At 40.6% G+C, this 27,723-nt stretch overlaps 1 protein-coding gene across 5 annotated transcripts in view; it reads right to left on the bottom strand.

Annotated features, from left to right (window-relative positions):
* Positions 1-27,723, bottom strand: part of TMEM108 (transmembrane protein 108) — a 161,631-nt gene that overhangs the window by 81,833 nt on the left and 52,075 nt on the right. For 3 of the 5 annotated variants that reach the window (XM_004939451.5, XM_040695883.2, XM_015281752.4), the window contains one exon: positions 2,399-2,480. In XM_004939451.5, the coding sequence (XP_004939508.2) occupies positions 2,399-2,438 (40 nt within the window). In that variant the 5' untranslated portion in view covers positions 2,439-2,480. The other 2 variants (XM_046937860.1, XM_040695882.2) reach the window with 2 other exon arrangements.

Here is a 27,723-nt window from a genome sequence, read left to right as displayed (position 1 = left end):
ACTGGCCCAGTGGCACAGATGGGACTCAACACACATGTAACAAGTCTCATAGCATTGCACTTGTTTGGGGATGAAACTGCTTCTTCTCACACAACTTGTTTTTGCCTCTGCAGCTGATCACTGTTTGTACAAAAACCACCAACACTTTATTCAAGCCATCCCAGTTTTGGATGTGTAAGAATATGCACGTCTCTCTACAAGCCTAAGCCTCAATTAGTTGCTCACACAATACCAGATGAGATGAAAACGCAGTATCAGAGACTCAGCATCACAGACCCACTTGTTGTAGTTGGAGGTGAGGAAGGAAGGCACAGGACATCAGTATATTAGGCCAAGGTACAATATGATCTTTTGACCCTTTTTCAGAAGTGTTTTTTTTTTTTTTTTCTTTTCCCCCTTCTGCATAGTAGTAGCAATTTTTCCCTCTTTTGTGCAAATAAAATAGATAAGACCATGCTGCGGGCACTTCATCTAGCATAAATACATGTTACAGGAAATACTTCTTTTGCTGCGAAATGCACACCCTTGAGATTGTTTTTAAGTATGGTGGTGTAACTGGGGAAAAAGTAAGCTTAAATCATACACCTACAGGGCAACTAAGAAAAAAAACCTGATTTAATAAGAATTAAACAACTTGATGGAGCTTGCCACAGGCTTCTTACAAATCAGCCAATAAATGAATCAGAGAGGAAACTCATTCCAAATGCCCAAAATATATGCTACAGAGCTATAGCTGTTACATCTGTTTATGATAGCTACACTTAGCGCATGTTTGCTGCACGCAGAGAAAAAATGCAGCTTGTTTATCTATCAATTGAAATAATCCATCCTTTCAAATTAAGTCATGGAGTTCACAGTATCGTGATCAAAATCTTTTACATTTAGTTTGCTCAGTCTTTACCTCTTCATTCTAAGCATTCCTCGGTTTTATATCTTCAATTTATTACCCTGAAAATATTGTTTAAAGCAGGAGGGATAGCAATGGGCAGTGCTATCAAACAGGGAAGCACGATATTAAAATACCCAACAACCAACAATCTCAGAAAGACCCGGTGCTATGATTGGTTCAATGTGGAGTATGCTTATTAGAGCAGAATAATCTTGGGTGCACCTTTGGAGTCTCCTTTTCAACATCATGAAAACAGAACTGATTATCTCCTACATCACAGGCAATATCGTATATGAGAATTGCAAAAGAAGCCAAACTAGCAAAACAAATCTCTTACTTCATGCCCTAACAACAGTGAGTAAAACAAATATATGGCATTAACTGCATTTCTGTAAAAGTCTACAAAATACCTGTTAGATTAATTGTCATACATAGCCATAAAAGCAGTATTTCTTGCATTGTTCATCCTATGTATACAAAGCATGTTTTTCTGGTTTTTGTTTTGCTTGGAACAGAATAAGAGAAATCCGTAAAGAATGTGCAATAAGAGACGTACACTGAAGTCAGAAGTTCTGCTGAATTGAAAACACAGCATAAAAAACTGTTTACAATTCTTCCTGTAAAGTAGCAATTTTCTTTGCAAAGCTTACTGATGAAATGATTACACTCATATTTTGTCTTTTCTCACTTTATTTATCCTCTAAAATTTTGAACAAAATGTAATTGATTATGATGCTGACACTGAAAGTTTTCCATCTACAGAAATGTACTAACCGTGTTAATCATAGAATCATAAAATCACCGAGGTTGGAAAAGAACCACAGGATCATCCAGTTCAACCATCCACTCATCACCAATAGTTCTCATTAAACCATGTCGCTCAACACAACAATACTGTCTAACATGTAAAATCTTGCTTTGCGCTTGTGGATAGGAGAGACAGCCTTTATCTGCACTATCTAAATTTCATCTTTCTGAAAGTATTTTCACTGGACCTTCACGCTACATGAACTCTTCTAAAAATCAGAAGAACAAAAGAAGTCATCTCTGGAACTGACACAGCATTTAGGGCTATGTCAGCCCGGGGCTCCATTCCCTCACTCATAGATCTCTTTGAAAGACCACCACCAGATACGCTTGGTCAGATGGACCCCATTTTTCCATAGAGAACTATACAGAAGCCATGATTACAATAAGGTTGATGCATTATTCTTCTAATCACCATCTTATGCTTCTACTTCTCATTCTTCTGAGAGTGTTCACAGTCTCAAGGCACAGCAGATCGCACTTACCTTTGTAATGCACTCTGCAGAATCACCTGCCACTACAATTTCTTTTAAAATACATCTCCAAATATCTCAGTAAACAAGAGAATTTAACTTCCTGATGGTTCCTCCAGGTACAAGGCACAAGGTGATGTGCTTTCCTGAATTGTGTGCGCCATAAATAATTCTTTCTTATTTAAAATTCTGATTCCTTTCTTATAAATATATATAAAAATTTACTTACTAAACAGTTGGCAATAGAGGACCTGTAAGCTTCTCTTCATGGTATCATGTGGTCCTGCTGGTCTGCCAGTTTATTCATGATTCTGTCAAGGAAAACAAGAGAAAAAGAACTGTGATTTGGTACAAGACTCATGCTTTAATGTTACACCTGTTGATTACAAAGTCAGATGAAGCTTCACAGGAAAACTGTATTGATTAGCAAAGGGAGATTGCCTAACTGTGCTTCAGTCTTTTTAGCCACGCTCTCTAACAGCTTGGCAGTGAAGGGTACTGCCACAAACTGAAAAGGGAAAAAATCTCAGGAGTATAAAAAAATATGTACACTGACAGTCAGTTCTGTGCAGTGCCTGCGACTTGGTAAAGTGTTACCCAACCATCTCAGAATCACTCAAGAAGTCCTCAGACAATATTTTCAAATGCACATAAGTATTTTTCACCTCAGTTCAAAAAACATTATAAAAAATGAGCCCCAATCACACTGATACTAATTATTCATATTGAGAGGAAAGTCAATGCAAAAATCAGAAGTAAAAAGCCAGTATAGTCTCAAAACAGTGCTATGAGTAACGTCTCACTCAGGACCCAAAGACAACACAGTATTTAAGCTCTCCATTCTATAAAAGAGCATTTGTTGAAGATTCATAACCAACTTCAGAAGACAGGACACTGAGATCATCCTCTTAAAACTCCTCTTGTGCATATTAAATAGAGTGTGCTATCCTCCAGCTTCCAGTTCAGCATAATTTCTTCCTCCAAACTACCTGAGTCATTTTCACACGTCCTCATGAAAATCTTTCAAAACTTATCACAAATGCGGGCTTGAAGAAAAGATAAAGAAGTCAAACCAATAAATAACACATTGGCATTGAACAAATGCTGACAAGTTTGTGAAAACAAGAATTGTATTTGACATTTGGGTGGAAGCCTTATAAGGACAGTCACTTTTCCTGCCTGTTCTGTAACAAAAGATGCTTGGTGTTATGTTATTAGACACAGCAGTTTTTAGGTACACAAGCACAATGTTCTCGGATTCTGCTATGCTTTCATTTCCATTTAAAAAGAGACCTTAAAACACTGCAGGATCTCACAGAAATTTCAATATTTTTAAGGTGTTTTCTCCTAAATGAAAGCAATTATTTGTGAATTGTGAATTGATTTACTATTTTTTAAATAGAGTTAGACTCATAATGAAGTTTGATCACGAAAACTTGCTGTGGGACTCCTGTTATTCCCCTTAAGATTTATCTAACAGAAAGGCAGGCAGAGTAAAAAAATGAGTATGTGTAAACAGACACCATATCGTTTATTACAGTACATTTCAAAATGAAATATACAAAAAGTCTGTGGATTTAGGGCTGCAATTTCAAATTCTTCTTTAACAAAATTGTATTTATATAACTCCAGATTGTTCAGTGCTTGTAAAACCTCTTCTGATGTACACTTAAAATCAGAGCACTTGGGGATATGGAATCTGCACTCTCAGTGGATTCTCTGCATATATTTTTATTAATATCTTAATGGTGAAGGTATGCTAAACAGACTTTTTGAGCTAGGCAACTGCGATGTGATGTTTTGGGCTGTGAATTACAATTTATTCACATTTCCCTTCCATCTCCATGTAAATGCTACCCATAGTGTATAAAAGCATTTTGCTTATAAATTCTGGCATTGTGGTTAAAATAAATGGTATGCTGCTGAATATTTATTTATTTAGATAGGACTCTCAGGGTAATTTACCCCATTCTAAGACGTAGGAAGTAGTGTGCATATGGGGAAAGAAACAAAGACTAGCACTCAAAAACTTTCACAGTGTACTCCTACTGTCTTCTGTTAGTAAATATCTTCTTGACTATACGGCCACAAAATTCTACTCAGAGAACTCAGTAAATTTGTATAAACCAAATGCTTCAAGGTTCTGGGCATCACTTATGGCTTAAATGTAAATGTGTTGAAAACAGAGCAAGCAAACTTTCTATAATATTGAATACCTCATTTCTTGTGTAAAGGAGATGCATGCAAAACAAGTATTTATCTGACAGATTCTATAGGTTAAGAGAGATTTAACAAGGCTTATTTGTGTGTGTTTGGAAGCCAAATCATACCAATGACTGTTTTCCAAAGACAGAATCTGCTTGCATCCAGTAACACTGCACAGAGTTCAGGCAGATGAACCTCACATTACAAGCCTGAATCACCAGTTGATGTAAGACCAGGGGACTTGGCATCTCTGTTTCAAACTGAGAAATTGGAGTCTGTTTCATTTTCCCTGCACAGAAGACACACTCTATGCTTGATAAACAGTGTACCTTGAGGTGTACATCCCTCTTCTAATTCTGATCTGAAGAGAAGATAACAAAACTGCATGTAGTCACCAACACGTGGTTATGCAATAGATTTTCACATTGCACAGTAATGTTGCCTCTTTCTTCTCCATTCCCAACTCCATCTATAATTCTATTTCATTTACAACTGCTGCTGAGCTTTACACTAGTTTTAAAGAGCTGTCTGATACAAATCTGTGAGTGGTACTAGCTAATCTGGAGCCCCTCCTCAGGTGTACCTGTGTATGCACCTTTGCAATTAGCAGCACTGAATTTCACCTGCCATTTTTCCACCTGAGATAGCAATTATGAGCAGAATTATTACTAGAAAACAAACATATATATATTATATATAGCTTCCGAAGTTACCACTCTTTCAACACTAATACCAATTTCTGCAAATTCCAATCATAGTTAAATCATGGAAAATCTTCTGTAGCTCTAAGATGAGAAAACAAAAATTCATGGTCAGGTGTTTGAAAAGCTGCTCGTGTCCAGCCATCACAGTACTGCCTCATGGCCATGAAGGTCACCTAAGCCGAAATGTATTCTCCTATTCTCCTGGAAGTACCTGTTTTTTGTTGTCTTTAGCTTAGGAAAATCTTTTGCAGGCTTTTTGTGATAAATACATTTGTCTGTATTCCGTATTACCTGTAATTCTTACTATCTGCTGGAGGAATGGGATGCCATCCAGAGGGACAGTCTCAGATGGGACCCAGTGAACACCATGAAATCCAGCAAGGCCAAGCACAAGGCCCTGCACCTGGGCTGGGGCAATCCCAAGCACAGATACAGGCTGAGAGAAGAGTAGATTGAGAGCAGCCCTGAGGAGAAGGACTTAGGGTTGCTGGTGGATGAGCTCAACATGAGCTGGCGATGTACACTGGCAGATTGTGTCCTGGGCTGTACCAAATACAGAGTGACCAGCAGGGTGAGGGCGGTGTTTCTCTCCAAATGCTCTGCACTCTTGAGGCTTCATCTGCAGCACTTAGTTCAGCTCTGGGCCCCCAACACAAGAAGGACACAGATTTGTTGGGGTGGGACCAGAGGAGGCCACCAGGATGCTCAGAGGAATGGAGCATCTCTCCTAGGAAGACGAGCTGAGAGAGATGGGGCTGTTCATCCTGGAGAAGAGAAGGCTCTAGGGAGACCTCACTGTAGCCTTCCAGTACCTAAAGAGTCTTACAAGAAATCTGGGGAGGGACTCTGGGACTCTTTATCACTGCAGTGATAGGAGGACAAGGGGTAATGATTTTAAACTGAAGAGGGTAGATTTAGATTAGGAAGCAATTTTTTACTGAGAATGGTGAGGCACTGGAACAGACTGCCCAAAGAAACTGTGGATATCTGATAGCGTGAATGCAGAAGTGTTCAAGGCCAGGCTGGATGAGGCTTTGGGAAACCTGGTCTGGTGGAAGATAGCCCTGCTCATAGCAGGGGGTTGGAACCGGATGATCTTTAAAGTCCCTTCCAACACAAACCATTCTGTGATTCTATGACCTATCATGGACAAGAGAGGTTACATACTGAGTGGTAGCTGAAGGAGCTCTGCCTCACCAACCCATACTCTCCAAAGTCACCGAGTGCAGTTTTAGGCACTAAGAGAGATTAGTGGAGTTTTGCACATGTGAATGGAAAATGTGGGCACATAGTCAGCTCCTGACCTTGGGCTGATTAGTGTAAAACCAGAGTATTGTCACCTGTTTTATATAAGCCAACTGTAAATAAGTAGGGAAAAACATACAAACTGTGAGCAGAAACAAAGACGGTAAAGGCAAAAAGAAAAAAAAAAACATTTCAAGGCATGCATTAAGCTTTAATAATCCCAAATCTATTCTTAGTATATGAGTTTTGTACTCATTTTAACTTCACTTTACTCTTTAACTCTCCCCTTAGTTTTCTCAGGAGTACTCTTCACCAAAATAAGAATTTTAAAACATATTGTGCTTCAATATTTGATGAGCCATTTGCAGTATTTGATGGAATTATCTGTTACAAATAGGTTGGATCTTTGATTAAGATTTAAAAAAAAATTAGAACTCAACTTTGAAGATAAACTTCATTTCCTAGATTCAAAGTTAGGACACTACGTACATGGGTATATTCTCAATTACTGTTAAGACTCACTGGCTCTCCTTTGAAGACTAGGAAATACTGAAAACACTGTAATGGAAAGAGGAGAAAGGTGAAAGACACACCAGCTACATCTCATGAAGCACACAAACTTGTTTCTTTTTTCTGGCTGTCTTTTCTACTGTATGGATTGTTCTGGAAAGAAGAAAAAGCTGCACCACTGAGAATTTTCAGCTGAACTATTCCTGGTTCTGCAGAAAATAAAAGAGGAAAACAAGACACACTCGAAGTACCTCCATTTCCAATTATTGTTGATGAATCCTCAATCAACGAAACTCAGCCTTGACACTTTCAGTATTGTCCTGTAGGGTTTTACAAGTGCCTTACAAGATAGCAATGGCTCTTTACTTAAAACCCACCAAAGTGTGATTTCCCTGTGAGTTAACTGCCTCTTGCAAAGGGTACTTTAATGGCAACCAGATGTCTTCCAGCAAAAAGGAAAAACTAATTTCTCCACCTCTCTTCTTAGTTGAAGTGTTCTTGTTGCATCACACGCTGAATTAACAACAGCCTGTCAAAGCCTGTGATCCTGATCATGAGGTGGACTTTCACAACCAATGGGAAACTGCACAAGTTCTCACTCAATACTGTCTCAGGATCAGATTGACACACCTTTAATTCTAACACCAAGGTCTTCACCCACTGCTTCCCCCAGGTTAGCCACTCTGAGAGTATTCAAGCATGCCTCTTAACAGGAAGCAGGTGTACTGTTCTTGACTACACAAAGGCTGATACAGAGCTTTGTGTTTTCATGTTTGTGTGATTTGTTTCTTAATTCAATGGCCTATTTCTACAATCCAGCTGTTATTTTGCAAAATTTATATCCCCAAAACCTTCAGGGCATGCTAATAAAAAGATGATTAACTTCCAGAACTAAGATTCCTTCGAGCGAGAATTCTATGTTCTTGTTCAGCATGTGCCATATTGTCCAGTGTGATTTATTTCTCCCAGCTTGGAACATGCAAGCCACAGTTACCATCATTCTTCATAACATTCCAAGTGCAGTTACTTTGATATTTATGTTCCCTCTATACTTAGATCTTTAGCACTCTCTGGAATGGATTCCTCTTTGCAGAGTAAAGAACAAATCACATCCTCTTCCACAATTATCCTCAAAGGTGCACACCCTTTGCTTTCCTAAGACTCCAAAGAGTCAAATCTACCCTCAAGATACCTCAGCTGCACAGAATCAGCCTTGTTGACAGAGTGTAGACCTGCCATACATGCATAAGTATGAGTCATGTAGAAGCTGAAATAATTACTTTCATGAAAAATATGCAGAGGAATCAGTGTTTATACAGAAGAAAATCTGACAGCAACTGTTCCCTCATCCCCAGGTTCCTTACTTCACCATTAACTTTTGAAATCCCAGTTTTCCCTCTGCTGTCTAACAGGAGTTCAAATGGCTGCATCCTTCCATGTCTCCTTCCAGCTCCCTCCACGAACAGAGGAACACAGAGAAGCCCTGGGCTAGATGATAGCTTACAAGCTACTGTCATTAGCGTGGTGAGGAGAGGCAGTTAATTCACTTATCTTTATCAACTTTCTTTATCCACGTGTCAAAGCTGGCACATGTCAATGAAAGGGAGAGGGAGAAAAGGCTTTGTATTCCTTGTCCCAAAAATAGAGGTACAAAACACTTTGTACCATTCCCTTGGTGAATATGGCCAAGGGAAGAACTTATTCTGAAGAGGGCACATAACATTGCTTCTGCCTTTGGCTGTCTAGTGCCTTGGCATCTGTGGTCACATTATGAGCAGTCCCTGGAATAGCCAAGGGTGAGTGTTGAAAGGGTCGGAGAAAAAAAACAACCCCAGATGAAAAATAGCAGAGTGTAAAGGAAAAGTCATTTGATGTGAGACTTTCTAGCTTTGAAGTGTGCATGCCCTCCAGTAATGTCAAGCCCCATGACCTTTCTGGAAAAGCTGTGACAGACAGGGCTTCTCTACAGGCTGATTATAACTGACATAAGTTCTTCTGAAGGACATCAGAAGAACTACAAAGCACTAGCTCTTGAATGTCCTTTACACTCCATCAGTTGTGCAAGGGACTTAATTTCTTAATTTTGCTCTTCATTAGCTACTGTTAGCAAATAATTTTGAAAGCATTTCCAGTGGGAGAGAAGCCTGATCAGCAGTTGTTCTGGTTGCTTCTTGTTCCCGTGGGTGCACAGACGTGTGTCTGTCTGTCTGTCTGCCCACTTGGAGAATGAGAAGCTTCAGAATAAGCCTCTCCCCTCCAACACTCATCTCTGTGGAGCTCTGAGAAGAAGCTAGCATATTTATAAGGATCAATCTGACTTAGCAGCTACGAGGATGATTAGAATTTGATCATTAATACACGTTAGGAGTGGAGAGAAGACTCTTGCATGAATTCTAAAGATTTCGTATGGTTGAAATTGGATCCAGTAGCATTTATAAAGTAGGAGTTCCTTTGCTACATTTTCTCCTACGCTATTACTTAAGCCATACACTACTTATGAGTTAGATCTTATTTTATTGCAGTTACACCATACATAAACCTACTTTCTCACTGTTGTCAATTAGCTCTAAATGGATTAAACATCTGGTTACTGTTATCAAGTCCCAGAGGACATTGCCAATTCTCTTCAACAACCTAACACTAGATTGTGACACTGAGGTCATTTTAAGGAATTACAGCATGCCGTTAGATACTTTGATTTTACAACAAATATTCCACAGATGGCTTTCTGGGTGCCTACTGTACTATCAGTGCTTACAAAGGCAATTTTTTTTCCAGTCATGGTATCACAGCGCTATTTTACAGATGCAGGAAGTGACTTTTGCCACTTGAGTTACATGAAAATCTATATTATCTGATGATGGGACACATAACTGAGCCACTCAAGTCTCCTTCAGGAAACCTTGCATATACAAGTATGTGCTCTGTGCATTTACTTCTACTGGAAAGCTAACAGTGGTAAGTCGAGGTCTAGCTACATAAATATTTCCCTTATAGTTTTTTCTTTCCAGTTACTAATAGCCTTTTGAAGGTAGTCTTTGATGTTGAAATTTTACGGGACAGCTTGAAACATGCTATTTTTGCCAGCTGTTTGAACAAAAAGAGCCCAACTTCTCTGAGTTTGGAGGAGGAGCATCTTTCATGCTTTCATGTTGCAACACAAAAAAAGAAAAAAAAAAAGTGAAACAGCTGGGTCAAGAGAGTGATACCAAAATAGCCCTCAGTGAAAAGAACCTTTCACTGTCCTCTTGAAAAGATTTTTTTTTCCTAATGAAATATGATGGATTTAAGTCTAATTGGTGTAAGCTTTCATTTCTTCTTTATGGATCTTATGAGACCCAAAACAACAAAAAATATTTTAATATTTTTTCAAGTTCTAAACCAAAAAATCACATGCAGCACTATGCCTAGGAAGCGCTCAACAGTGTAAAACTATCTGCCCTTTGATATGAAAATTTTATAACCATTGCAAGCTCTCCTGCCAGAAGTTTTTCTCTGCACACAGTGCTACCCCAGTGTAACATCTCCTAAGCCACCCCCTGCAACTCTGTGAGATATCTCTGTAACTGCTAGGAGAAGGAAGAAAATATAGCTCCTTTTCTTCCTTCTCAATAGAAACAGGCAAAAAGCAGAAACCAATTCCATTTCCAGATCGATCTTGTGCTGGTATACTTTCCCAGGAGGATCTTCCACAGCATCTCACCTGCCTCGAGGTGTCCACAGTGTGGATGTTGACATCTGACTTACTCATCCCAGCTCCCTGGCTTCCCTGAAGCCCAGCTCCTGTGGCCTGATTTAAATGCCTGTGTTGGAGCGAGACTAACTCATCCTTTACGCAGGGCTGTTTCTATTCATTGAGTTTCAGAGATCTGAAGGTCCACCCTTAATTCCAGCCTGGGACACTGAAAATGACGATTTCAACATCTAGAATCACAGAATCATAGAATCACCACGGTTGGAAAAGACCACCAAGATCATTCAGTGCAACCATCCACCTACCATCACTATCACCCCACTAAACCACATCCCTTAGTACCACACCTAAACGTTCCCTAAACACAAAGGAGTCACACTAAGAGCTCTCTCTAGCTGCAGGAATCTCAAGGTTCATGGGGTTAACTTCTCTGCAGCAGTGTTAAACTGTTCCCTTATTCCTATTGTGTAGCATACACAATAAAAAAGACTTAATGTACAGAACAACCAAGCAAATAGCTCTGTGTGCTCTGTAATAAACGCTGGAGGAAAAGGGTATACCTTTGTGAAGCTGCTGAAATCAGGTCTTTCACATTATTCTGCTTGATTAAATGTAAATATTTCAAGTAGGAAAAGAAAAAGGGTGCAAAAGAGAAGATATTTTACAAAATGGTGCTGTATTACAGAGATTTGTTGATTGGGTCAGATTTTCAGGAAAGGAAATCACCAACTGTAAATAAAGAGAAGCATGCGTGCCCTGCACGTCTGATGTCTAGGCCACTTTCAGAAAGGTGGCTCAGCATTAAAGATGCAAGCAGGCATCTTACTCTCAAAACCACCTGTACTCTAGCACTGAAAGCACTGATGTTGCATCAGCTGTAGATGACTTTGAAGAAAATCATATGGGAACAGCTCAGTCTAACATTCTAAATGCTAGATCATCCATTCCTCTGGCAAAGAACACTATTACCCAGCTAAACAAACAGTCCCTAATAAATCATCACAAAGCAGGCTCAATATTCAGCATATACTAACATTCATCAAACACTGTAAAGATTGAGAGGGCTACAGGATACAGAGCAGGGAGATGTTCATGATTGACTCGTTAAGTTCTGGCCCATCTCTAGGGGAATTTCAGCTGACCTGACGTAGGACAAGCCTAGATGAGCCTAGCCCAAGATCCACATATTCTGTATTGTCACCAGACTTCTTGGCTCGTCTAAATCTGTAAAGCACAGAGGAAATAACCGACACTGAAGTACGTCAATACAGTACTCTTTCTGATTCCACGACGTGGTGAATCCAATTCACAAACACAGGGTTTTTTTGAAAACTGAAGATGGGTAAGGATAAAGAGCTTTCAGACAGGTGCTGCTGCTCCACCAACATATATTCAATGTATTCTTTTGAATCATACATCATCACATGGTTAAGACATACATAAACACATAATACATAAATAAATAAAAGGCAATTGCAAATTTGAATTGCACCTTTATGTTAGGTTTTCTGTGTATATGGCTAATGGTGGCTAAGTTTTCTGCTTCTTTCCTTTTTCCCTTATTTATACCAGCATGCCCATTCACTGACAAAAGAGGAAAGAAAAAGGAAAAAATGAATAAACACATATATGGTATTTTCTCTCCTCTCTCTCTTTTTTTTATTCATGTGAGAATTAAATTTCCCATCAAAATATGTATTTAAAAATAAAAATACTTCTATGCCAGCTTTGCATGGAATGTTTTGTACCATTTCTAATCATAATTTGTAAGTATGGCACAAGGATCTAATTTCACAATGACAGGTTATAATAGACCCATACAAGCACCTAAGATTGAAAGAAACATTTGATTATATTTGAAAAAGAAAAACCAGCCCACAAACTCATGGTGGGAAAGCATAAGTACCTTCTGAATTCTTAACAGTTCAGTTTCAAAAGTGCATTAATACATTTAACAGTAACCCATACTGTTGATTTTTTTAACCAACACACAGCATAAATTTGTAACAAAAACAGCACAGTCTACAATGAATTTCTAGTAAAAATATTGGTACAATAAACAAACATGAAAGGTGCATTTTTGAGAATCTGTGTGTGTCTTGCCAGATCCTTTTGTCCCCCCTACCTGGCAAAAAACTGAAATGTTTGCTGGTTTCTTTTGAACAACCATTTTAGAGCACATATTCATCTTGGAATAATGTCTGTCACTTCAAAGTCTGCCTGAAGTACCTTCTTGTATGAAATTATAATAACTCATGCTCTGAGAATAGAGAAATCTTTTCAAAATTTGGATGGATGGATACGTAAATGCAGATGCACGATCATATGCCATGGAAAGTAAGCTTATGTCTTGACCTACGTCTCCCTGGTTAAACCTTCTTTTAACGGAGCCATTTACTACCTCTCCTATAATCAGACATTCAATATGGTAAGAAGAGAAAGCAGATAAAGTGAGCTCTGAAATATGACTGCTCTGCTTTGGGGAGCTGATCAGCATACAGCAGAAAGTAGAAGAGAACACTAGCTTAGACTTGACATTACATCTGAGAGTTTATTATGACTGTGTCTAGTTCAAGGGACATCACTTATTTATTTATCAACCTTCAGCCCCAGGGTTTGACATCAAAGGAAAAAGCAACCTCAGAAAGAATGGGGGCTACCAACCAGTGACCCAGTCATAAATAGCAGCCCCTCTAAAAGAAGAATATTTTGCATGTCATTTTGACACTGGAGGGGAAAATAAAATACATGAAAATTTAACATGGCATCAAGCAGAAATACAGCCCATAAAAATTTTAGACTGGGAGGGAGGTGGCAGGAAATAGGCTCGTGGTAACTTCCAAATTATTGGTTTTCATCTATGCAAGGTTATTGTGGTGCAAACTCTGCATTTCATTTGAAAATGCACGTAGTCCTGCCTGGTTCAATAGGAAGAGTTTACAGGAAAATTAAATGTCAGAGCTGTGCGGCTTATTGGTTTTGCTCAATGTAAATTCACTTTTTATGCAACTCTGAATAATAATGCCCTGCTCTGTGTCAACATGATGAATTAACTTCAGTGGCTTTGGAGGGGGGAGTGAAGGAAAGAGAAGGAGAGATAGGGGCACTTCCAGTGCTAACCTGGCACTGATAATGGCACTGTCTGGGATTTAGCTCTACATGACAGGTCTGGAGCTTTAGAGAGGATTTAGCACACTGATCATTAGGTGTCTTATTTTCTTCCCTTTTGCGTTACCCAGCTAGCAAGACTGCTATTGGCTAAACAGCTCATTTTCCTTCCTTCGTTGGGTTTGAACACTGGCATAGACAGACGTGCAGGTAAGCCAGAAGGAAACGCATATAAAAGAATATGAGAAATCTCGAACGTCAGCATCTGAAAACATGTCATACTGTCAAGTAAGATTATGTTCAGATGCACTATTTATTTTAATAGCTTAGTAAAAACTCTCATTTACTGCCCAGAAATGTGATGTTTTTCCTCAGGCAAAACCCACTGACCCTATGGGAAGCTTTACTTCAAGACACCAAGACATCCCAGCACTTGTCCCAGGATTTGTAAAGCAGTACAAGCAAAGAGCACTGCTTTAAAAAGGCTGGTTTGTCATTTTGGGGTTGTTGTGGGGCTTTTTTTTGAATACAGGTAAGAAACAGCATGGGTAGAAAAAGAATAAGAATCGCTGTGACTGCACATTTGAGAGGTGGATTTAATAAATAAAGATCTGTCTGAATGATTCAGCTCAGCTAAAATGCAGTAAGAACAGTTTCAGGTGTATCAAATATTCTTTTCTTATATCATGGCTAAGATGAACTAAGCCATGTTTAGAGTGGCCAAGCCTCAGCTCAGAGTAATTCCGGAGACATTGCCATAGTGCGATGTGATTATACTGGCCTTTGAATATGAAAATGAACTGTTGGAGGAAAAAGGGAAAGAACAGCCTTATGCAAAGCAGAAAGAAGCACAGAAGAGGATCAGGTGGACTCTGGATTCTTACAGTGGGATTTTTGTGGGTACAAGATTGAGTGAGACTCGCCATTAATACTGAAAGGTAATGGAGCCTAACATATTCATGCATATGAAAACTGTCTCTTTATCTTCCTGTCCCTGTTTTCCTATTAAAGAAAAGTCTGCTGAGCTGTGAGCTCAGCCCTGCAGGAACAGAGGATGGGAGGTGCCCAGCTACAGGTTCATTGGACAGCATGGAGCCACTCGGCTCACCTGGCTGAGCCCTGAGGCAGCCCAGGGATGCAATGAAGGATTCTTCTCAAAGAAAACTGCAGCTTCTCTCTGGCTTCAGGAGTCCTTGCTCCAGCACTAAGATTGCCCTGGCAGCTAGAAAAGACGGGAATCAATAAGAAGCAGTTAGAGCCCTTTTAGTCCATCTGTCCCCACAGAGCAAAAGTCAGCACTGGCTCTGCTCTGTCCATGCATTGGCACACTAAACAATAAACTCGCACACTTCAGGTTTTATCAACAGTATTCCAGCCTCATTCAGTGTAAGAACAGGGACCGGTCATGCACGTCCACTGAGTCAAAGTCAGGCCAAGAAAGAACCTGCTGCATCCCTCCCTTGCCATTAGCGGACAGCCCAAAGAGCAAGGTAATGGCTGGGAGAGTAAATGCTTCTTATGTTGAAAGCTGCCCTGAGGAACTGGATTCCCTGCCTCAGTGCACAATGCCAGGGAAGAACAATCACCAAACTGTGTGCTGGCAGTCATTAATTGTGCCTTCCTTGTTTGCTAAGAGCAGGGCAGGGAACACCTATGCTCTGTTCTGTGCAATCACAGAGCAATTCCTACTGACTCCAGAACAAAGGAAGTGCAACCAAATGCTATTCCTGGGAAACTGAGGCACAAACATCTCAAGTTGTGCACCTAAATTAAATGTCCCTTATTGACATTACATTGCAGAGTTGCATTTTCCCCAGTGTATAATGTCATTTCACCTTATCAGTGCATTGTGAAGATAAATTCATTAATGTTTGCAAAGTACTCAGATGCTGCAATAATGAGAGTCAGAGAAGTGCTCCCCAGGAAATTAATAACTCTGGCTTCAGAGTGAGATGTGAGTGATGTGTGGTTATGGGGGGAAGGGGTAACATAATGAACTACTAAGATAAAATAAAATATTGATTCATCTGAGCAGTGTTGACTGAAATCTTTCCTTATTTAAGGCAGCTTTGCTTTTCACCCTCAATAGGCTTTTGAACGTTAACTTTCACAGTTATAAAAAAGCTAAATAAGAACAAAAGACCCCAGCTCAGGAACTGTACCACAGAAGCTTACAGACATCCACTGAATCCTCTAGAGAATGTGAGCAAATAGTGCAGGAAGATCAGCAAGAGCTCGATGCCCTCTGTGTGGGACTGGCACAAGGGAGAGGCAGGCAAAAGCTCAAGCAGGACAGATCATAGGGCTTTTCTTCAGATGGGGAACGCTCAGGTGTGGAAACCTGTTTTCTACTTCAAGTACCAGGGTAGAAAAAGTCTAATGGTGAGAGGCTGGAGAAGATCTCTAAGATCACCTAATCCAACCATCAACCTATCCCCACCATGCCCGCTGACCACGTCCCTCAGTGCCACATCCACACGGTTCTTGAACACTTCCAGGGACGGTGACTGCACCACCTCCCTGGGCAGCCTGTGCCACTGCCTCACCTCTCTTTCTGAGAAGAAATTCTTCCTCATATCCAACTGGAACCTCCCCTGGAGCAACTTGAGGTCATTCCCTCTCACCCTATCGCTGTTACCTGGGAGAAGACACCAACCTCTACGTCACCACAGACTTCTGTCAGGCAGCTGCAGAGAGTGGTCAGATCTTCCCTGAGCGTCCTCTTCTCCAGACTGAACAATCCTAGCTCCCTCAGCTGCTCTCCATTAGACTTGTGCTTCAGTTCTCTCACAGTTCTGTTGCCCTTCTCTAGACATGCTCCAGGACCTCAGTGTCTTTCCAACAGTGAGGAGCACAAAATTGAACATTGTACTCGAGGTACAAATCCAGACCTGGACTGGCAAATCCCTGCCAACCTCCCTTTCTCCTGCACAGCGCCACAACCCTTACTCCCAGTCCCACCCAACTCCCCTCAGCGTCTCCTCTCTGTGCCTCACCATTTTACTGCCACTTGTTCACCTCTTTGCCCCACTCCCAGTGTCTCTTACATGGGGCCCACATCCCAGCCCTGTCCTTTCTTCTTTCCTTATGTCAGTACCTGAGTCAGCCACCTGGATCATGTTCACAAGTTTTACATTCTGGTCTGCTGACAAAATCCTAGGAGAGCTGAGCTGCAAAACTTAAAAAAGAAACTGTATGTTGACAAGGACTTTTCAGGCCAAAACACAGACCAATCTTGCAAAATTCCATTAAACTGCAAAAACCTTTAACCTTGACTTTTCTCAATAAATCCCTCCAGTCCTTGTCTTACACTCTTTATTCACCGTGAAAAATTTCAGTTCCCTGATTCGTGATATGGAAGGCCCACAAAATAATGAAATGAAAGTATTGTGGGTAGGAGAATTTCAGTTTGAATGGTACCAACGAGGTTTTACTGAGCTCAGTATCGGGTGAACTTCACCAGCCTCAAGGTCAACAGCCTCCTTCTCTACACTGTTCTGCATTCGGGGAGACTCTGACCCATCAAATCATACCAGAAATTTGAATCTATTCACAGAAGCAATTAAAACACCTAACAGGGGATGTCCTGTAGAGAGATGTGCGTGATTCTTCATATACTTCCCTCCAAATTATGCAAGCTAAACTTCTGTTTTTGTTTTAATCGTATACACGGAGATGTATTATGATTGACAGAATGTATCATCTCAGACTTCTTCAACTTCATTCATACTCAAAGATGTGAATGCAAATCTTTAACTAAAAATTATTTGAAGAGATTATCTAGAATAGACTCAACAGCTTATGGGATACATTTGCAACAAATGCATTAATTGTATGCAAACTGAATTAAGTCTTTTATTAGCATGTAATTGGAGGAAACATTAATACATTATTTTAATTTGAAAAAATCATAAGTTAGAAGCTCTGAAACAGAAAGCCGCATAATCAGAGTTTTAACATTAAGACTTCATTGTAAAAATGAATGCATATAATGAACTCAGAAAAATAGAAATGTAAGTGCCTGATCCTTTCCTTGTTTCTTGTACATCTGCATTGGAGTTCGCCTATTGTCAGTCAACTAGCTAATCATCAGCTTTTGTTTGGTGTGCTTGTGTTTTTACTCAGAGAGGCTGATCCGTGAAGACATCTGTTATTTGATGGATGATTGGCCATCCCAAGCCTCAAAGCCCTGCAAGGCGTTTCTGAAGAAGAAGCGGCAGATACATCTGTTCCCACCAGGTAGGATAGCAACTGAGTTTGCTGTGACACAGCAGAAAAGAACTCCTTCCTTCGTTTTTCACCAAAATGCTGAAGCGGGCATGCAATGGTGCAAACAAAGAACAATTCTGGTATAGTTTTTTAGGGCTGGGAAAGAGTCTGACTTTCTCTAAACTATTTAAGTTTTCTTGAGAAAACAGAACATCTCGTGCTGAAGAACAGTGGGATTTGTCATCATGATCACAACCTACTGGATCTGTAAGCCAGGTGTGCTCACAAAAAGCAGGAAACCACTGAATCTGGTGATCTGTTGGTGGTACAAGTCTACAGTTGACATTAGAGGACACTGCAAATGCTTTATAATTCACACATAAAGAAAAATTTGTGTTGCTGCTCCCTAATAACTTACCCAAACAACACAGTTCTATATACAATCCACTTAAAATTCCACTTCTGCATTACCCGCGGATCAATCACAATACTGAGTAATCCTCCTTGCTATGAATTCTGGGGGGAAAAAAAAACAGGCCATACCTTTATCTTCAGATTGCCTAAGTAACTTTGCACAAGGTGGCTGCATTCTACAGGCCGTCATTTTGTAATTAGACATTGGAAAGGCATTAGCCAAAAACTGCAAGTTCACAGAGTTAGGTGATTTCTTACTGCAGTACTAACTACTCATCTATTTTGCTGAGGCATTGACACAGGCTGCCCAGGTATCCAGGTGGTGCAGTCACCAACCCTGGAGTTGTTCAAGAACCATGTGGATGTGGCACTGAAGGACAGGGTCAGTGGGCATGGTGGGGGTGGGCTGGTGCTTGGACTAGATTTTAGTGATCTTTTCCAACCTGAAGATTCTGTGATTCTATGATGATTCCATTAAGGATTATTCCCTAAACACAAGGGTAGTTTGTTTCTTTTGGCTTGTTTCCTACTGCTTCAGCTCACATGTGTGGAACATTGCAGAGACAGCAGACTTGATGCCATGTTGCCCCATTGGTTGGTGAGTCATCAGCAGACATGCAAAATGGAAGTGTGATATGCGATGTTGACACTTTCTGCTGGTGCATATGATAGAGAGAGGTTCAGCAACATCAGTTAGGTATGTTTCCCATCCTTTTTTTTTTTTTTAAACATCTAAGATATTTTCACACTCTGCTTAGATGAGAAATCAATCTTTCAATTCTTAGAAAAATAAGGCTCTACCCTTTAGTTTGGTGGTTGTTATACATCTGCTTAGTTACCCACAACCTAGCTAAGTAGTGTAACATCCTATTCTTTCACTGCCATGCTAGAGGTATTCCATTTTGTATAAATAATGAACACATCGATACAGCAAGGGCTTGAACCTGAGTCTCCTGCATGTAATATGAGTACTCAGTCCAGTAGGTGACAGGGCCAGTTTCTCTGACTCTCTCTGGCTAATGAACATTGAATTATTTATCTGAGGTAAAACAGTTCTAGCAGGAGAAATTGAGAGGCACAGACTTATTCTGTAGCCTATAATTCAGGTGAAAATAATAAACCAACAGACTGCTTGAAAACTCAAGCAGTTGTTTCCTCATTCTCTTTCTTGACTCAGGGAAATATTTATGCTCTAAGACCTCCGGATGATATTAAACTAAAATTATCTGTTAAAAATTGATGCACATTTTGTCAAGGAGAGTAACCATAGGCCCCAACATGCAAAGTAGCTGAACTAATTGCAGGACTTTTGTATGGGCAGTAGGTGGTCTTCAATAAGGTTGAAGAAAGATTGTTGCTGCTGTACATGACTGGCGGGTGCCTCCAAGGCATCCATAGTGGAGAGACGATTCCAGGCAATGCCACAGCATGCTCTGACCTTGGCACACACATTGTAAGAGCATCTCAAATGGATGTGGAGTCCCAGTTTCAAAACATGCATGGCAGGGTTTCAAACAGCTGAATGATAGAAACTGCTTTTCCTAGATACTATCTACACATAAAGAAGTATCTCCCCAAGGAGCCAAAAGCTTGCAATCCCAGGCAAGACAGACACACTAAATATCAGTGTTACATCTACATGGTCTTTTGCAGATAAAGGCAAACACGTTCTGCTGAAGATGAGAGACAGCTGAAGGCAAAAGCCACACAGCATGATGCCACGCTCCAGGGAATAAATCTAGTTTTTTTTTTTTACCAGAGCTTACTGGATCAAGCATAGCTGAGACAGCCACATGGCTTCCCAGACAAGGCTGTGTTTTTGGGGCAGTCAGAAGCAGAATGAGCTCAGGTGGATCTGCAACAGGCCATCAAAGGACAATCACTAGGCAGGAATTCCTACTCCAGGCAAAGAATACCTCTCTCTAAAATACAAGATAATAGATCTTTGTGGAAAAAGACAGAACCTAGAAGTAATGCATTATATTGTATGACATGAAAAGCTCAACAGATAAAGAAGAAAATACTGGAAATGAAATAGTAACAAAACACTAACAGTAGACAAAACAGTACACCACGCATTGGTTTTCAAGGAAAGCTGCAAATATTTTTGACCTCAGCAATGGATTTCTTCTCTGCCAAACAGGAACCAAGCACATTAGTTCTTGCTTCACAGAACACTGGGGGTGTCTGAAGGAATTATTATCAAGCTTAACAGTGGAGCTGAGGCAAAGCTCATCTCCCCTTATTTTAGTTACATAAAAATTTGGAATCTCATCTGAGCTTGTTACATAAGCTTCTTTTTAATCAATGCAAAAAGACAGGGCATGCTAGGCAATAGCTGATCCTGTCTTAACACAGTTGGGATGAAGCGCTATCTGAAAATAAGGTGTCCTCCTCTCTGCAGGTGCCCATCTCCCCATGATGATTACACCAAAAGTCTAGGGGCCTTGCTCTAAGTGAACAGACCTTTCTTGGTGAACAGACTTTGTGAAATACATTTCAGCCCAATTAGTCAGTTCCAAATCAGATCTAGGGATTTAAGTAGGATCAGAATTCAAATCAAGTCTTCCAGAGCTTCTGAATTCCTACTCTTAAGTGAGTGTTGCAGGGGAACATACAGATGAGACTCCTCCCTAGAACAACTGTATGCAGAATATCATACTCAAGCCATGATACAGGAATACCAAAGAGATGCTGGTATGGCAGTAAGTTCAAAGCTAAGGGTGATGAAACAGCTGAGGAGATTATGAGAAACAATTTTAATAACAGTGGATAAATACAGCATATAAAGTATAGAGATGGTAGAAATCGGAGAATCAAGATAAATTAGGAGAAATAAAATATAGGGAGAATAACATAAAGGGTTTCACAGTACTCGGACACATTCTGTTATGGAACAGACTTCCAAGAGAAGTGGAGGAAGCAAATCCTGAACTTTATAAATTAGATAGGTAGAACATTTGGAAATGCATTATCAGACTGAGTAATATTATAGGAATTTTGTACTTGAATAGACCATATCTCTCACTAGCATCCACACTTCTATTTTACCACAGCCAGTTCAGTATGGCACTTGCTTTTCAGTCCACAGAAAATATTAAAATGAAATCTGGAGACACAACATGAAATTGCAAACAACGATCAGTTAGAGTATCTCACCGTACAATTTATTACCCTTCTTTTTCATGGCCTTTGCCATGCCCTTTAGTGCCACACTGATTTACACTCTGTTCTACTTAATTATCTCCAGTGCTTTATTTCAGAAGTGATGCTATTATTAGCTGTTTCTTTATTGTTAGCATAGCATTCAGAGGGATCATGCTATTGCCTGTTTTGAAGTTATAATTTAGAAAAAAGGGATAAATTTCAAGTATTTGGGGAATGAGATACAGGTGTACATTACAAAAAGCTAACTCCAAGATCTGCTTACACCAACAGGTCTGGGGAAAAAAAAAATAAAGCTAGCAAGCAGCTTGTTCCTGTTTGGAAGGCACCAAGATTAATGTAACAGTAAGGCAAGACAAGATTTGGGTACTTGAGAAATTAATTATTGCTCAAAGCCTTTAACTCAACTACAGTGCAGAGCAAGGATGCTCTCACCTTTCTCATCTGGGAACACAGGTTGGCACGGGTAAGGATATGGTGTGAACTGATTGTGAACATACCCAGTGTGGAAATCAGAAGACAGCCACTAATCAGCAGAGATTTCAGACTGCAGTAGTAGAACAAAAAATCCTTAGTTCTTAAAATGGAGCTCAGTGGGTCTACGAAGGAGTCACTGATGCAGCAGCTGAGACAGAAGGGAACTGGATTTGGGCCTGTGTTCCTGCGGCCATGGGAAGGCTGTTCTGTTAAGTCCAATCCAAGTAAGAAGAATAACAATGACCTGTGATTTTGTTATTTGTGTTCTGACATAACAGTGCTTCACAGCATGAGTGAAATCCAAGTAGAAAACTACAAGAATTTAAATGAATTGAAAAGATACCTGGAAAGGCTGTAGCTAAAGAGCAGAATGAAGTACCTAACGCTTATTAATAAAAGCAATTTGTACCTTCAATAAGACTGAGATTCCTGCAATCTAAAGTGACTGTTGACAACAGGATGTTGGCTCCTGTGATGTTTGCTTTCAAGTATCCTACCCACAACTGAAATCAAAGTCTCAGTCCTGATATAATAGTTGAATAGCCTCCCCAGTAGGCACACTGTTCATGCTTAAAAGTCAGCATTTGCCAATAGGCAACAAAACATTTCTCCCAGATGAGAAAGATTTGTTCCAACTTGAATGCTGGGCATGTGCTGACAACTGAACAAAAGCTGCTTGTTTACCACTGGACAAGGGATAAGGAAGGGTACCCAAGGTAAGGGCATGTGTGTTTTGTGCATGAGAGAGAACAGATTAGGTTGCTAACAACAAAACCACTTTGAGGGAAAACTTATTTTTGCCTCCATTCATTCATGGAAATTCAAAATGCATGAAAAATACAATGTCATTTCTTAGATCTTTCCTTATTCCTACATTCTTTATTTTTTGTGCCAATTGCTGCTCCTATCTCTAACAGGAAAGTGTCAGTGTCAAGAATGAGAGACACGGTGTAACTGCAAATAAAAGTTAATTACTGTGAAAATTCAACTCCAGCACTTTAATTAAAGCCTGACAAATGTATCATGGACCCCAGGCACCAGTGTGGAGTACACCCATTAGAGAGATTACTCCTCTTTCTATGGCCTCCCATGCTAACACAAAGGAAGTATCAATCATGCTGGAAAATGGCTTTTCCAAATCAAAGATGCCAGGAATTATTCCATTACCTTTCTTGCAGAGAATTCTCAGAGCTGTTGAGAGGGATTTTTATGCAAGACGACAGCATGTTAGCGTAAATTTTTCCTTAATTGCTAGGTTAATGTTAAATTGCAGCTTTTCTTTAAGGAAAAATGGCAGCTGGCAAGCCCCTTCTATAAAGCTGCGTTTCCTCCATAACTTTATGATATGTAAATAGGTATGCAGAGACAAACAGCTTCAAAATGACACACGATGAAAAGGAGCAAAGGACGCAGAGGCGCTTGAAGCCGTCTTCTCTTAGGGAAAATTGCAGTGGAGTCTGTCTCTATTCTCAACAAGCCCACGTAATTCTTACTGTGCTCCAAAACCAGTTTGCTGAGATGAAGCATTTCCACTGGAATCCCCACTAAGAGCAGTCAGGGCTGAGTCACTCTGTGTCACCATAGGGGCAGCACTGCTTTCCCTTTGGGCTCTATCCCTACCGCCAATTCATGCTGGAACACTGCTAGGAGAGAGAAGGTTCTTTCAAAAATATACCTTATTGCCCCAAATGCGATATTTCCTCATCCGCTGGGCACTTGGAAGTAACGAGCAATGCTGACAGCTAATACAGTGAGGCAGAACAGAATGGTTTTGCTTACATTTGCTTGATATTTAAGGTTCTGTTTTGCAGGGTTTGTGAGTGAACAAGAAATGAAAGGAAAATATGCTCAGATCTTGAGAGTCATTTTGTTGCTCCTTTTGCAGCTAAGATATTTAAATAAAGAACTTCTGCTTTCACAGCCTGGGCTCTCCCCCCCTCCCCCCCCCTTTGATCCTGAAGCAATAATCTCATATTTATGAGATTATTTTTGTTGCCATGGAAATTAATGATGTAAAAAATTCAGCATTATAGTTCCTCTGTAAGTAGGCAAGATGTAGTCCTCTTTGAAGACAAACATTTTCCGAATACCTCTGCCTACTTCACCTTCCTATACATGTGGCAGACCACAGTACGAGCACAAGGACACACATCATGTACAGCAAAGCACATCATTGCATACGGCCAAAGAGGTGGTGGGTGCCCCATCCCAGAAGACACACAAGGCCAGGCTGGATAGGGCTCTAAGCAACCTGATCTCGCTGTAGGATTCCCTGTTCAATGCAGGAGAGTTAGACTAAATGACCTTTAAAGGTCCCTTCCAACTCAAAAGATTCTGAGATTCCCCTACAGCTCAGACCTCCCTTCTGTTTTAACCTTAGGGGACTGTTTTTAGGACTGTGAAGGAGGACCCATCCCTACTCCAGTTTCTCAATAAACTTCACATGTGCTACCATGCTAGTCCTATGGTGATTCATCACTTAGTGGTGTTGGCTGCAGACTTTCTGTTCAGTACATCAGCAACCCATCCAGGAACAAAACACCCCAAAGCATCCTGCATTGCATATGCTGGTGGCTGAAGAGTTGCATTGCCCACACAAAGTTTTAAGTTGTGCCATGTTAAAGTACAGGTCTCAACACTTTGCTTTTCCATACCTTTATTCCTGGCTTTTTGAATCATTGCTGTTATTCAGAAAAAGGATGGAAAGCCAGGGCTCAGAAATGTCAATTTTGTGCAATCTTAAAAATATATAACAAGATCCCAAGCACGTCCAATGAGTCAGACTTACGTGCTCAGAGGAGTCAGTGAGATTGCACAAAGCTCCCCAAAAATGCAAAAATACGCCCCCAAAGCACTCAGCCCTTGTTCTGCTATGACTGCTCCTTCAGAGGGATCCCATGTTCCTCTCAGGCTGTTGGTAACAAGAACTCTTTCTCCTGCTCCCATTTGCACTGAACCTCTAATGCACCACACTCCGAGCTGAGTGTGATGAAGGTGAAGTATCACACAGCAATGCTGCCCACATGTTTTTGGCTGTACGTCTGCTTTAGTAATGAGATACTCCTGAAGGACTTGCACAGAGAGCGTGGGATTTCCAAACCCACACAGCGCAATACACAAGTAACAACATAGGTTTCTTTACCCTCCTTTGTTATTCTCAAATTTGGCCTGAAGAGACCAAGAGAGGTAAAACTCCATGCTCTTCAGTTCACAGAGACATTTGTAAGGCTGAGAGCATCTGAAGCCAACTGCGATGAAGCCTGTTGCAACATGGACATCTGCTTGCTGAGCCTGGCACATTTGTTTCCTTACAAATAAAAGGGCTGAGAGAAGAAACCAGATTTTAATAATCTCTATGGATTTACTCACAGGAAAAGCAAAAATCTATATTTTGGTATATTTTATAATTTTCCATTCTACAAAAAAACGTTGTTTTAGCCAAAGGCAATTTCAAGTAGGAAACAGTCTGTTGACTGATTAATTTTGTAGAACATCTCCGAGGGCAAAAAACAGGGAGCTACTGTTGAGCAATAACTGATATTGATGTCCCTAAGCATTAATATCACAGTTCTCCAGCCTTCTGATCCATTCTGCATGAACACACAGAGAAAAGGGTATTGACTACTGCCTTCCCAACACCCTTCCATTGTCAGTGTCAGCGGTACCCAGCTCTTAGAGCTGCTTTTTGCCTTAGGGCTGATGCTTGAAGCTGACTGGGGACATGCAGACTTATTTCCTCCCTGTGAGAGAAGTAATTTTCTCTTCCGCTTGTATATTTACTTACTTGCTGTATCAAAAAAGCAGTTACAAGCTCCAGATCATAGAATCATACAATATCCTGAATCGAAAGGAACCCATAAGGATCACAGAGTCCAAGCTCAGACTATCTACTGAAGAGAAGCTAAGGAAACTTCATTTAGCAAGTTCTTTATAAACTCTTCACAAGCAGAATGGCCTTAACAGGGCATCGATAGCATCAGCACTGAAACCTGTTTCTGAAGCTACAGGGATGTTGCCATCCACCACCACCAACTGCAAACACACCCCTTCCCTGAGCAGCCACCACTGGAACTAACAGCTGGGTTTTAAAAGGGTGCTGCACAGTCTGCTCATATGGATGAATGCAGACATTTGTGCAAACTCCGCACTGCTGCTGTATCACTTTGTTTGCTTCCTGTTGTTTCCCAGGTGCTGACCATCTCACAACAGAAAGATAACATCCCTGGAGGCACTCAAGGCCAGGTTGGATGGGGCCCTGGGCAGCCTGATCCGGTATGTGGCAGGGGTTGGAACTGGGTGGGCTTTGAGGTCCCTTCCAACCCAAACCATTCTATGATAAGGATTCTATGTAACATCTCTCCCCCTTTCCACAGTAAATTCTGTTCAGTAAAGCAAGTTCCACATACCTGTGGTTGCCAAGGCACAGCCACTCCTGAGTGCTGAATTCACAAGAACTATTTCAAGTAGCCCAATTGCTTTCCTGAAACGAAAAGACCCCTAACATTCAGAGAAGACACATCTGTCTGTATTTACGAGTGTTCTCTCAGCCAAGCTATGATACCTGAACATGAATACACTGCAATTCCGACAAGAGATGGAAAGATTAATGTGCTGTAAGTCCAGAGGGAAATCCCTCCAGACATTGTTTTTGAAAAGCTTAGAAACCAGCTTTTATTTTTTTTTTTTGTGAGTGTGTGGTTGCTGCTATTCCTTAGCAACAAAGCTAGTCTGAGCATGGCTCTGCTGCAACACGTTCCAGAAATAACTAGTGGCGCTGGCATTGTTTGGGCTAACAGGGGAAAACCAATCAGGTCACTTGTTATGTGTTAGTGCTCTCCATCTGCTGACCACCTGCACATCCCAGTGACAAACCAAGAAACACCCACATACTCTCACGCATACGTCTGCACCTAAACATACACACGCATATTTAAAGAGTGTGTATAAGGGAAGATTCCTTATGTGAGGGATGGAGATGAAAGGTGGAGGAGAAGAAAACGGAGGCTTTGTTCTCACTCTAATTGCAGGTGATGGGTCTCACTGATGTCCTGCCTAAGGGCTACATGGCCAGGAAGAACTGTGCTGCCTGAGGGTCACAGCATCAAGAGCTGCCCTCTCTCCTAAAATGCAAACTGCACTCCCCTTAAGCAGAGACACTGCAGAATGGAGCCTACACTGCATTCCTTAATTTCTCCATCCTTACAACAGCAGGGAAGGAACAGCTCTGAAGATCAGTATGCCAGTGCAGAAGCTCCCCTGACACAGCATGGAGCGCTTGGAGGCTTTTCTCCTCACTTTCCAGAGCACACTGGAGAGATAAGGGGTCCATAGGACACAGTAGGACACGTCCTATAGATCTGAGCTCATCCATCATGCTTTCCTTCTGATGGAAGCATCAGTTTAAAATCGGATTTTTTTTTTCACAATGTAGTATTAATTCAGGGTGGGTTTTTTTCCTGTTAGGTAAATTGCCAGCATTTCAAATATGTTTCTATTCCACACTGGGATAAGGGATTTACACTTAAAATTTTCATGAAAAGAAAAAAAATCCTACAGAAAAATCCACAAAGGATCTAGGGAAATAGAAGAGGGGCGGTCTCAAATACTTGCTTGGTCTGTCAGAACAGAACTGGGGATTTGAATTGGTATCTCCAGTTTTTTCACGTGAGCGCCTAAATCACAGTACAGTTTGTTCTGGAGAGGGATGGGCTGTGAAGAGAAACAGAGAACTTGAGAAAAGGAGCTGAGATGAAATAGTTGCATCTTAGAAAATTAATGGTTTCCTTTCAATGCAACAGTATCTTCTGACAAAGCCTTTCCAAT

This window comes from Gallus gallus, chromosome 2 (assembly GCF_016699485.2).
Source record: "Gallus gallus isolate bGalGal1 chromosome 2, bGalGal1.mat.broiler.GRCg7b, whole genome shotgun sequence".
In the NCBI taxonomy this organism is placed as follows: Eukaryota; Metazoa; Chordata; class Aves; order Galliformes; family Phasianidae; genus Gallus; species Gallus gallus.
Note: the sequence above shows the minus strand (reverse complement) of the source record. Positions and strands in the feature narration are given on the sequence as shown.